At 32.1% G+C, this 13,631-nt stretch overlaps 1 protein-coding gene across 1 annotated transcript; it reads right to left on the bottom strand.

Annotated features, from left to right (window-relative positions):
* Window positions 1-219: 219 nt before the first annotated feature.
* LOC107933547 (aluminum-activated malate transporter 12) lies at window positions 220-2,649 on the bottom strand. The gene is made up of 6 exons (XM_041098507.1): window positions 2,136-2,649; window positions 1,880-2,020; window positions 1,526-1,798; window positions 1,325-1,446; window positions 1,091-1,234; window positions 220-940 (listed from the first exon to the last, which is right to left on the bottom strand). Exons 1-6 carry the CDS (start codon window positions 2,455-2,457, stop codon window positions 317-319), a joined length of 1,626 nt encoding a protein of 541 aa, XP_040954441.1. The 5' UTR covers window positions 2,458-2,649; the 3' UTR covers window positions 220-316.
* Between the last annotated feature and the right edge of the window lie 10,982 nt (window positions 2,650-13,631).

The following is a 13,631-nucleotide window of genomic DNA, read 5'->3' as shown; positions in this document are numbered from 1 at the left end:
GATATAGATTTTTTTTATTATAGAACTTAAAGTATAATAACATATTTACATTAATTTTCCAGAGATTAAAACAATAAATAAGGAAGAGTATAAAGTATAGAGCTGCAATATATTCAACTTTTATATATTATACAAATAAAATTTTTAATATTTTATTTATCTTTTAATAATGATTACTTACCTTAATTTATATAAAATCTTTTATTAAAAATAAAATAATTAAATAAATATATATGTATATTCATGTGATGAAAAAGAAAAAAACTAGCGAACACTAGTCAAGAAAACTAATATCTAAAAAAGGTTTTTGTGTCTCTTAATATGCATGGGATGGCAGCTGATTCTTAGTAACATCCACTGGTGGTCTTTTACATGTCACACTAATATCATCATCATCAGGATTGAACTCCTTGTAGCAAGCTATCCTCCCCAATTCTTCAACTTCTTCAATCACATGATCAAGCCTTGCCACTATCTCCACTAGCAAAGATGCAAAAGCAGCAAAAGGAAGTGCTTCCGAGAATTCTAGGCTTGTTATTGCAATTTTGCTCAGCTGTGGTCTCAAAGCCTTTCGTTCATTCTCTTTAGCTTCTTCCCTGCCCACCCTTTTTCTTTTCCATTCCAAAAACGCAGATGAGTCTGTTTTCACACTTGCTAATGACACGCCATGATCTTGTTTATACCGAGCGGCGTGTGCAGCTGCCAACGCTAGCATGTTGGAGGTCGTCTGGTTCTTTTTTGAGCCTAGGAAGAGCCTTGGTTGGGATTTTATTGCGGTGTCGAGGTCTTGCAAGGCTTCATGAAGATGATCGGAGAGTATTTCAGGGGAGCAATTACGACGTCTTCTGATGTTGTTGGCAAGTTCCATTAGTGCTTTCGTTACTTCTCCGGCAAGTCGAATGCAGGGGTCTTTGAAGCGGGCACGGACTGATCGTGGGGTCTAAATAAAAAAGAAAACAACGAAATTATCGGTGATCATATCTTAATGAATATCACATGGAAAAGAAATAAAAGCATAGCCAAAACATGTAACCATGTTCTTGCTTTCTTTTTTTTATTCTGACAAAGACAAGTTGTGTTTGAAGAGTACCTGAATTTCAGTTTGCAAGCATCCATGCAGAGCTACAACAGTATATCCAAATTGACGAAGAACAGCTCCCACTTTCACATATTGCTGCCATGGAAATCTGTAACAGTGCCTCGAATGCCTTGGTTCCCAACTTGCATACAGTGCCTGCAGAAAACCAAATATTTCTTTATATTAGCCACAAACTATATCAAAGAGCTTTAGATAGTACATTAAGGAAACATGTAAAGAACTAACCAGAGTTTCATCGATAGATTTGGAATCCAGAACTGCTTTATAACCTTTATAGATGGGATCTTCTGATGATTTGTCTTGGTTTTCTTTTATCTCAGGATCATTAAAGTACTCATTAACACAAGCTGTGCATCATTTTTCAGGTAAAGTAACATTAGCGTTTATTAACACACAAAAAATGGATAAGTTCTCAAATTTCATTACCTTCTATAGATTTAGCTAGCCCTTCGAGCTTGCCTACAGTGGAGTTATGGAGGTCTTCACCTGACCAGATTGGAAACACCAGAAGACTCATGAAAAGACAAATGGCACAGCCAATGGAAATGGCGTAGAAGCGATCATGCACAATCTTTAATACGTTTTCGACTCGGTAGCTTGACACGGTGATCAAATTGAAGGTCAAGAGGAATATCACAACACCATAATCGTAGTTTTTCTTTATATAGGGAAAGAACCTCATGTATGTAGCTGCAGTTCCTGTTGAACAAGATACAAGCCTTTAGAGGTTAGAGTTGAAAAGGAAAATTTCCCAATTCCCATTGAAGTCAAGCTACTTACCAATCAGGAAAACAGCAGCTCCTATGAAAACGGCTCGAACGACGCTCTCGGATCTAGTTGCAATATAGTTAATGAGGAAAGCCAATGATCCTGCTAAAACTGTTCCTAATCCTCTGTTCAGTCCTTTGCATAATGTTGCTCCTGTTAAAACACGAACAATATTGAATGTATTGCTTGATCATCAGGAAAATTAATGCATAGTAACAAATTCAATAAGTGGGATTAGACCAAGAGGAATTTAACAAGAAAACAGCACCTGCAGTGAATTCTAAAACAACAACCACCGTCATGACAGCCCAAATGGCACTTGTTCCAAAACTTTTAAACAATGGCTCTATCAAATACAACAGGGAGACTAGTGTCAAACATAAACCAACTTTGAAAGCATGAATTATCCTCCTAGGGTCTTCTCGACCAGCCTTCCAAATGGTTCGCCACAAACAACCAGTAAATCTTTTCATTTTCCCTGAAAAATCAAGCAGGCGTTTCTTCCAGTTGTTCTTAACCATTTCAGGCACACCATTTCGTCCATTTCCATTCATTTCAGTCTCCATTCCCACATGAACTTTGGTAGCCATTTCTTGAGAGGAAATAAACAAGCTTTGATAGACGGAAGGAGGAGTAATTGACCAACACAACGTGTATAGTAATTGAGACTACACAGACCAGAAAAAAGAGCTGATATTTTTGTGGGTGGCTGGTGGGGGAGTTTTTGGAGTTTTATTTGTGAGAACCCCGACGTGTGGACAGGGATGGAGAGAGGTGATATTGCTTCTACAGTCACAAGCTTTCCATTATAAAGTGAAAAAAGAAAATAACTTGAAAGCTGATCATTTTCACAGGGCTAAAGTCAGCGACAAGATCATTGTTTTCCTTATTTATGTCTTAAGATGACGGTTAGAGTGGTTTTAATGATCATTTGAATGCATGGATAATACTAATCTCGCCTAATAATAGGCACGCAAGAGCAAGTACACAACAGATTGATTAATAGCAGATTAAACAGCAATTACCAGAGTTACTGCCAAACACGGTGAAAGTTCAGCTGCAGTGCACCAAGAAAAACATAATGAAAGATTTACTGTCATTTAAGGCAGGTGTCGTTTTCAGAACTCCATTCAAGCTGCATTTTTTCTTTTCGTGCGGTCAGTAACCATCGTAGACACAAAACTTGTGGTTCAATCAACAGTGCACTGCCAGCCGGTTGACCAACCCAATAAAGTACTGCAATCACAAGAGATTATTGATAGGAGTAGCAAGTGTAAAGGGAATTAGCTTTGTTTTACTATAAAAATGATAATGTTAAAGCTTCTGGGGTCACAGGTCTAAGCAAAAATAATGCCATTGAAGCTAACTTGGTCGAAAAGGTAGGGTTAAGGTGTTCTAATTTTGTTTTTTGTTTTTATCATATCGTATGTGCTTGAAAATCAAGTATTTATAATGCAGGGCTACATCTAAAAATGAGTATGGTTTGGAACTAATAATAATAACATATATGTAATGTAATATAAGTTTAAATCCGATTATTTGTATATTTTTCTTGAATTTAATTTCTTTAATAAAATCATATAAATGTGTGAAAATAGAAAAACACCCTATAATAATATTTATTAATTGTTTAAAATTTGATACTTTTAATTATTTTTCTGACCGAATAGTATCGAGTTAACTTGTGACACCAACTCAATTACACACTTAAATAATACTATAGATATTACCTATTTAAGACAACATGGTTTTGATCATAGTATATACTTTTTATACAATATTGGGTGAAAATAGAGGTCACACAACTTTAAGCATTGCTCGACATAAGTTAAAGACATATATAAAATTTTTTTGATCATTTTAAAATGTTTAAATATAATATTATGGTTTTGTTACGGAATTTTGGGAGGATGTATAAGAATTTAGAAGTTAAATATGATGTAAAATTTAATTAAACAAAAACCAAGTGAATTAAATGAAATTAATGAGGTTGGATTAATTAATTCAGATTCAATTAACAGTTAAATAGATTTTAAAAAATTGATTAATTTAATTAATAAAAGTTCATTTATTAAATGCTCAACATCGAATGACATTTTTCACATGAGGGCACCTGTTGGTGTTCCTAACCAACAGCTGTGCTTGATTTTTAACAAAGCCCACACTTCTCGTGCATTCTCAACTCTTTACATTTGCAGCTCTGCTTCCTTTCTTCTGCTAACATTTGGCCCATCCAGTAGAGCTTGGTTTTTGAGGGGTTTTTCTTTATCACATTTTGTTAATGACAAATAAATAATAAATGATCTAGTATGTGAGTGAAGAAATAAAATATATTAAAATTTTGAAAAATAGTGATAATTAATAAACGTTATAAAAATGTAAAAAATAATTATTGAATGCAAATATTAGGAAAATTGTTGAGAAATTGAATTTGTGGAAGTTAGTGTTTTATTTGATGTTAGTAATTTTTTTTCTTTAATTATGTTTAAGTTTCTTTTAAAGAAAGGATGGAGAAGTTGTTAGAAAATATTTAAAAATTATTATTTTAATTGAACTTATGCTCGATTAATTAGTCGTATCATCATAATAGACTAGTTAAATAATAGTATAAAAAAATGTATCCCCTATCCGTCATCAGATTAGGGTCACGGGCATTACTAATACTTCAAATAATTAATCAATCATAATTACACATATACATACTAGCTATTAACAATATAATATACAGTGGCAGGTCACAAACAATCAAATTATATCATACTAGAATATTATCCAATCGAAAATGATGATTCATGTTGTGCAATGTTAAATTGGTCTTCCACTGTCTACACTCTTATCACTATTTATCTCTTCTTGAATGTTAGAATTCGGATACATACAACACTATTCCAATTATTAGCATCATTCCGTCTACGATTATCTTTTTAATTTATCTTCAATGATGTTAGTGGAATGCACTTAATTTAGGTTTATTAACCCACCCCAATTCAAAGTAAAAGTTACTCTTATAGCCCCTATTAAGAGTCTACTGGACCCTAAAAATAGTTTGAAAATAGGCAAGGACTAATTTGAAACAATTCTGGAAGTTTAGGAATTAATAAAATTTTGATTTCAAGGGTCACTCACCCTTGTGGCCAAGCCATGTGCCTCATACGCCCGTGTGGCCAACACACAGCTAAGACACATGCCCATGTCTCAGGCAGTGTAATTCTCTGACTTGGGTTACATGCCCATGTGTGTTTCCCATGTGTGACACACGCCCGTGTGGCCAGGCCGTCTGCACCCAAAAGTACCTTAAAACTCAAGTTTACCATTTCCTACTTACTTGGGCACTAAGCAACTCAATTACCAATCATTTAACCTATTCAAAACACGATTGAACACACCCAAAATACACCAAATTCATCACGTAATATGCCTAACCAATGTACTCTCATTGGTACCACATTTTATATGTTCAAATACATCAACAACACACCAAACATTCAAGACTTTCATTCATATCACATTTACCATATTTGAACTAACTTTCAACTTCTAAAGTTACCAAATCTGAAGCTAAGCACATACCAAGCATTATGCTAAGCTACCAAACTTTAATTATCACATACCAAAATATAAACTAGGCTAACATACCAACATAGCCTCAACCACAACCATATACACATTTAACTATCATTTCACTAGCAACTAAGTTAACCACACCTTATAAACAATATCAACCAAAGACTTCCTAGGTACATGCCATTACAAAATAAATATCACCACACTTGAGCTCGAGATTTGTGTTTTGATGCTGAGTTAGCGATAAATCGAATAGTACCTAACATGCGCACGGAAAACAAAACCGCACATTGAGTAAAACTCAGTGGTATTTCTATAATTCGAAGAACATAAACTTGATATAAGTATTTAAAATGCAAAATGCAACAAGTAAGTTATGTTCATGTGTTTCAATTCAATAGTATAATTTTTTCTCATTCCTTATTCACATCTACTAAGATTTTCACATGTTCAAATATATAAGTATATTTAATGGCATTTCATTTAACATTTGCATACATCATCTCATGCAATGACATGATTCTTATCTTTGATCAATACTTGAATTCATTCAAGTTTCACATCTCAATTCATCATTTCATATCTTATTTCTCATCTCATAATCATTTCTCATATTTGTCATTTCAATATTTTCTCATCTCATATTCATTTCTCATCTTTGTCATTTCAATATCAATCACATAAATTATTATTTTACTTTCCCCTATTAACACGACACAGACTCGAATGGATACACAGATCCAACCAATACACCAGTTTAGTACCCAGTGCCTCATTGAAATAATCTGAAGTAATAATTGCACGCAACACTATATAAATTGACACCTAGTGTCTCATTGGTTAAATCGAAGCAAATTGGCACTCAGTGCCTCATCGATTTGTGGTTGAAGTAATCCCTGAACTTTTTCTATCCTATGGCATGTCATCTATATCCGACTCAGTTCGATACAGTTAATAGGTATTCATTTCACTTTTCAATACAACCAATGTCTCAATTTCATGAATATATATCATCACATATAAGCATATATTCAATTTGATAATAATCACATTTTTCTCAAATCAATATATTTCATAATATATAAAATCAATCTATTTCATTTCAATTATGAATTTAATTCAATTCCCAAGCACTAAAGTACTCACCTCAAATGCTTACCATACGCAAACAATTATATATGCAATATTCTACTATTTAATTCGGATTATAGAAACATAAGTCGTGACTTCTAAGTTATTCGAAGTCGATTTTATCCTTCCCCTTTCTACTCGAGGATTCTGGTACGACATTAGCTACGGAATAGAACAATTAAATCACATTAATATTACACATTTCAATTTCACATTAATTTTAAATTCACACTATATTTTGCTTATTCTTCAATTTAGTCCCTAAACCAAGACTAATTTTAACCTTCACATTTAACTTCATATTTGTATACTAATTTCACTCTAGACCACATTTAGCTTTCTCTTTTCCAATTTGACCCCTTTATTTTGAATCTTCACAATGTAGTCCCTATTGTTCAAAATCAACAATTAATTCCACACTTTAGTCATTTTCTATTTCTAACTTAAAAATCTATCTATTTAATCTCTAATACTTAAACTATTCAACAATTTCAATATCTAAAATCTTGAACAACACTAAAAATTATAATATGGGTCAAGTAGCTCTAAGTATTGGAATTCCAAAAATGTAAAAATTACATTAACTAATTAAAATTTGAAAGTTTGAAGCACTTGGTGCCGTCGGCCACTTTGTTTCTTTCTTTCTTTCCTTTTCTTTAATTTGCATGCAATTGTTTCATCTTTCTTTCTATTTCTTTATTATGTTTTTCATTTTATTATCTTTATTATTATCATTATTATTAAAGTTACTTTAATATATAACATATGCACATGCAAATTCATTAAACCATAACCAGCAACCTCCCACCATTTTAATAAATGGTAAATTTGCTACTTTAGTTCCTTCTATTTCTTTTAATTTATAATTCAACTTTTAACCCTTAGCAATTTAATCCCTGTACCTTAATAACTCCTAATTTCATGAAATTTACTAAACCAAAAATTAATTAGCTACTAAGTTAGCCTTGTAAATATTTAATAAAAATATTTATGGATCCGATTTACGAAAATGGAGTCCCAGAAATACGTTTTTCAACACCCTTGACTATCGGGTCATTACAAAAAAATATAACTTCAATTGAAACTAAGTATTTTTTTTTAGTGAAAAACTAAGTATTTTAAATGTATATTTAATTTATTTATATATGAATCTTGTGATAAATTTATTAAATTATATTATATAAAATTAATTAGTTATAGAAAGTTTTAACAAAAATGAAATTAATTGAAATATAATAGCAAAAAGATAAAAATAAAAAGAAAGAAACAAAATGAGTTTATCTTAAATTTAATAGCATTGGCTTAATGGGAAAGTTAATACCCCGTACGTGAATTTTAAGATTCAATATCTGAGCTTCATTCTACATACAAACTCACCATTTTAAAGGCACCAGTAGGGCGTTTGTTTAAAGCTAGTATACGTAAAACTCAGCAGTCTCAGTCTCTTGATTGCTAGGATAACAAAATTAGGGGCGGGAATGTTTGGTTGGATTAATTTCATATTTTTGGGATGATATAAGTATTCTTATATCTCTAGGGTAGAATTTAAGTTGAGGAATAATCTAACATTCTCATATTAAAGTAAGATTCTGGGTTTCCTTCAATTCAAGGCTACTTATCCCTAAACATCTCTAATTTTTTAATATATATTCTTCAAGTAACATTCCAACTATATTATTGTTGTTATTAAGAAAATTACTATTTTATCTGTTATATCATACTTTATTTATTTTATTTTACCTCAAACGTGACATTTGTAATAATTTTATCATTCTTTTTTTTTATATATATATAATTTTAGTCACATTTTCTCTTTAAATCATAACAAATAACATGTTTTAATAAAAAAATGTATTTTTCTTTTTGTTGCCATTTTGTTCAAAGATAAGCTCTAATTACTTATTGTGCAATTAAAAGTAAAAGCAAAGACAATATAATAAAATGTGCTTTTAAATAATTTTACAATCTGTCAACTAAAGAACAAAATTTTACATTCCAACCAAATAAACTAAATGAGGTAGTGTAATCTATTCAATGATGCGTTAAATAACCTTATATTATGATAATCTTATTACAAAAAGTAATATTACATTCCGCTAACTAGACTCTCATAATAATCACAAGATTTTGGAATATAAGAAATAATACTAAAATCACCTCTTTCTTAGGTAATGTTAACATTACATTGCCATCATTTTAGTGACTGATTTAAACTTACATAAAAATGGAATAATAATTGTAAGAGTCAAATTTTGCCCGGGCCCAATAATAAAACAACAGCAAAAAAATAAAAATAACAGTCCATTTAAAAGGCCCAAAAGCCCCAAAAAATTATCACAAGCCCAAATACAAAGAGAGGTCCTATGGCCCAAAAACTTAAACTTTTTTCAGAAAACCTAAAACCCTAGTCCCCCTTGGCGCCGCTCCTCATGTCGCGTCAGCGTGCTCGCCACCAGAGGCCTGACTCGCCTATGCCGCCATTGCACCAAAATGGCAAAGGTGCGCTTCCAGTCGTCGCCATTGACCATGGACACCTGCAAAAGGAAAACACAAGGACAAAAACACAAACACGCAAAGAACAGTAGAAAAACAATAAAAACAACAGTTTAAGTGTAACATATTTGACTATAAAAGCCATGGCAACCATGTATTTATTTTTTATAGACAAGTAATAAAAAATAAAAAAAAATTGAATACAAAAAAGGTGATTCTTTTGATTTATTTTGATTTATTTTTCGAAACAAATAGAAAAATAATAAAAGGAGTTTTTTTACCTGTTTCAGCCGTCGGTGAGAATCGTCTCCGACTCGAGAAGCCTCGGAGTCCCTCTAGGGCTCTGTTGAGGGCCTTATCGGAGGGAAGAAGAAACCGAAAGGTCTCTTTACTTTCAGCCTGATTTTGTCAAGATTTTAGTTTTTTAACCCCAAAACGGGATTCCTTATAAAAGGGGCTTAAAAGGGGGGTTTTGGGATTTTTCAGCCACCAGAGACGACGGTCATCGTCGCCGTTGTAACAACCTATTTTCAGTGAAATCAAAATAGCGATTTCGGGACCACAAATCTGAGTCCAGAAGAAAAAGTTATTTTAATATTATTTCATGGTCTGCATTATGATAGAAAAGTCGTATGAAAATTTCGTGAAGAAATTTTACCAGTTACATGTCTAATTAGATGGAAATGACCAAATTGCATAAAATGCAAAAGTTGAGTTCTAGTAGCTATAGGTATAAAATAGCTACGAAATTCAAAATTTGAGGTCCTTATATGGCAAATAGACCACTAAGAGGAGTTAGTAGATAAGTATGATGGTTCATTATTAGAAATTTAAGAAAAGAAAAGAATGAAATTGGAAAGTAAAAATAATTAAAGATGATAAAGTAATAAAATAATGAAAATATCATCATATTATCATCTTTCCTAAATTATTTTTACATAGAAACCCTAGTTAGAAGAACTTGAAGGTAGCAATCTTATTTTGGCTCAATTAGGTGAGTATTCAAGTCCCGTTTTTAATGATTTTTATGTTTCCGAGATCGTAATAGCTTAATCTAGCTATCTCAGGGATTAATTTGCAAAATTATTAAAGTGCTATGGTTTTTCCATGGATGAATATTCATGAATTATGAAGTTTTATGGTAGAAAATGAAAGGTTGTTGATAGATAAACAACTTTTGTAAAGTGAATTTTGATGAAATTATGATTTAGGGATTAAATTGAAAAGATGTAAAATTTATGGAAAAATTCTAAATTTTATGAAATACATGGGCTGCTATTGTTACATGTAAAAATTGGCTAGGCTTAGAATAAGGATTAAATTGCATGAATTTCATTTTCCGAGCCTAGGGATGAAATTGTAATTAATTAAAAATGTAGGGGAAAAATAGTAATTTTGCCTAAGATGTGAATTGGATTGGATTGAATATGATTCACATTAAATTCAGCTAAATTTACTCGTATAGATCTGGATAGACCAAATATGAAGTTAGATCGTGGAAAAGAAAAAAGTGTCGGATTAGTAGATTTTGCATACACGAACACTTATCGAGGTAAGCTCGTGTAACTAAATTGTATATTTATATGTTTAAATTGAATATTATGTATTTGAAATGCATAATTTCCATGTATAAATGTTGATCACATTTCCTACAATGATCGATAAATATTAAGTCCCGTTTGAATAAATAAAATTCGATGGATACCGGGTTCCCGAATTGGTTGTGGTCCTGCATGTGTTGCGAACACACCACAGCTCGAAAGAGCGTCTCATTATTATCTCTCATGAGTATCTCGATATTTGGCTCTCACGAGCTTCCTGTTATATGGTTCTTGCGAGCTTCCCATTAATAGCTCTTCGGAGCATCCCGATTGGTTGTGATCCTGCATGTGTTGTGAACACACCGCAGCTCTTATGAGCGTCCCGATTAATGGCTCTCCGGAGCTTCCAGGTATTGGCTCACTTGAACTTCCCGATTACGGCTCTTATGAGCTTCCCGTTACATAGCTCACATGAGCTTCCCGTTTTATGGCTCGAAAGAGCTTCTCGTTTACATGTTTGCATGAGCATTCATGTATATGAATTGAAGGATTATAGTTTCGTACACTTTATGTGTGCTACCTGTGTATTCATCGATATTTTCAATGATTCAACGGGTAAAATCCTGACATGAGAAAAATATGAGTTCTAAATGAATCATTTCCCGTATATCCCTGAAATACATGGAATTGATATATGTGAGCACAAGATGTGGAAAGTTTATGAACATGGAAATTTGATATTTGATAAGCTCATTCATGTTTCTTGAAGTTCATACGAAATACATGACTAACTCGTTTGATAAGGATATATGTTTAGGCTATTGGCCAAATTGGTTTGGTTATATTAGCATGCTTACCTTAAATGTAAATGAATGGTAAGTTAATTTCCCATTATACGAACTTACTAAGCTTAAAAGCTTACTCTGTTTATTTTCCCTTGTTTCGGAAGCTCGTTAGGTTGGAAGCTTGGCGGAAATCACTCACACTATCCATCGGCCCATTTCGGTACAAATATAAAACTAATTTTGGTTATAATGGCATGTATAGGTTAAATAACCAATGTTGGCATGTAAAGGTTGGTTGTAACTAGCCATTGGAGTGGCTTGAGTTGGACACATTTTGATATGTATATATGTGTGGTCTTATCATGTTTGTTGTGTATTTGATGTGGTTGAGTGATGAATAACTTATAAGTATGTTGATAATTGGATTGAGTTAATATGTTTGATATAAATAAGCATACATGTGAATTTGATAAATTTAGCAAGTTGGATTCTTGGTAATATATGATGAAATGTCATGCATAAGGCTTGGTTTTGGCTTGATTTATATGTCTTGTATTGACTTGTGAATGTGTTAAAGTGTTATCGTAGGTGCAAGGCAAATTTGGGTGAGAAAAGTGGCTTGGAAATAGCCTATTTTTGTCCATACGGGCAGAGACATGGGCATGTGTCCCTTGCATCTTGAAAAAAATTTGAAATTCTGCGAAAAATTGTCTGAGTACTTGGTTTAGTCTCTACTTGTTTCTAATGCATATTTTGGGCCTCGAGGGCTCATGTAAGGGACAATATGATTGATTTCTGATATGAATGTTAAATGATATGAAATGCCTGTTATATGTTCTGTAAATTTTGGCAATACTCCGTAACCCTATTCCGACAACAGATACGGGTTAGAGGTGTTAGAGCTGACGATCACACCCACGACAGAGGTCCGCCGTCCCCATGGCCGACCTAAGAGAAAACTTTAGAGGAAAAAAAAGAAGGAAAGGATTTTTTTTTAAACAAAGGAAAAATGAATTTTTTGGGGGAAAATTTTAACTTAAATAAGGTATTGGAATGGCGTCGTTTTGGCTTGGTTCCATAAATCCCAAAACGATGTCATTTTGGGCATGGTCCGCCAACCCGACCTAACCCCCCTTAGGATCCGCGTATTTTTTAAAGGGGGTCTATTTATAGATTTGGTCCCTCCTCTTTTTTTCATCTTTTTAATTTAGTCCTATTCATTTTTATTTTTTTAATTTTTGCCCCATAATTTAAATCTTTGTGCAATTTAGTCCTCTGACCCACTGTGAATCCCTTGGGGAGTGACACGTGTCAATATGATGGGGATAGTTGCCATTTGACCCCTTAAAACTTTCTATTTTATTTTGATTTAATCCTTTATATTATGTTTCTTTGTAATTTAGGCGATAAATTTTATTATATTTTTTATTTAGTCTTTTATTTCCATTTTTCTTATTTATTTCACAATTTATGCTTTATGTTTCATTTAAATTTCAATTTAATCCCTCATTTATTTAATGTTGCCTATTTATTTACTATATCTTTTATTTTAACATTCAAAATATTATCCATTTTATTATTATTATTTCTATTGTTTATATTAATGTTATGGTAGTAATCATGACGCAATATCGTTGTTATTACCATAAATTGGTGTTTTTACTTTCATTATATTTGCATTATAATTACTAATTAGCCTAGCATTTTTTTATTTGTTCATTAAGTTATTCATCTATCATGTTAATATCATCATTTTTTTTTACTCACCACTATGTTACTTCATTTGGCCAATCGCCATGAACCGTGTTTAAATATACTTATCTATTTTTATGCTATGGCCAAATAAGTTAAATGCATATTGCTTTAAATGTTATGTTTGTTTTTACTCGATGCATAAAAAAGGAAAATTTTAAAATCAAGGCAATGTTCGGTATTTGGAGATTCGAGAAGTTGTGCCTTAACTTACAGGGTTTGACTTTCTTTTTGAACCTAAATAACCGAACATTCTTTTTAAAACTAAAACAAATGAGATTTAAATAGTAATTAAATAATGAGCAAGCTTATTTTCGAAGATTTGAGATGTCGTGTCCTAACTTACGGGACATGACTTTTTCGTTTTGGTTATCTCGAGATGAGAAGGCCTTTTACATATGTTTTAATTTATTTAAGTGATTTTAATTAAAAATATCATTACACAAGGTGGGATCGTAATTTTAACCCGAAAGTAATTTTAAGAAACAAAGGACAATT

The sequence above is a fragment of the Gossypium hirsutum genome, chromosome D08 (genome assembly GCF_007990345.1).
Source record: "Gossypium hirsutum isolate 1008001.06 chromosome D08, Gossypium_hirsutum_v2.1, whole genome shotgun sequence".
Taxonomy (NCBI): domain Eukaryota; kingdom Viridiplantae; phylum Streptophyta; class Magnoliopsida; order Malvales; family Malvaceae; genus Gossypium; species Gossypium hirsutum.
The sequence above is the reverse complement of the archived record's forward strand: the minus strand, read 5'-3'. Positions and strand labels throughout refer to the sequence as shown.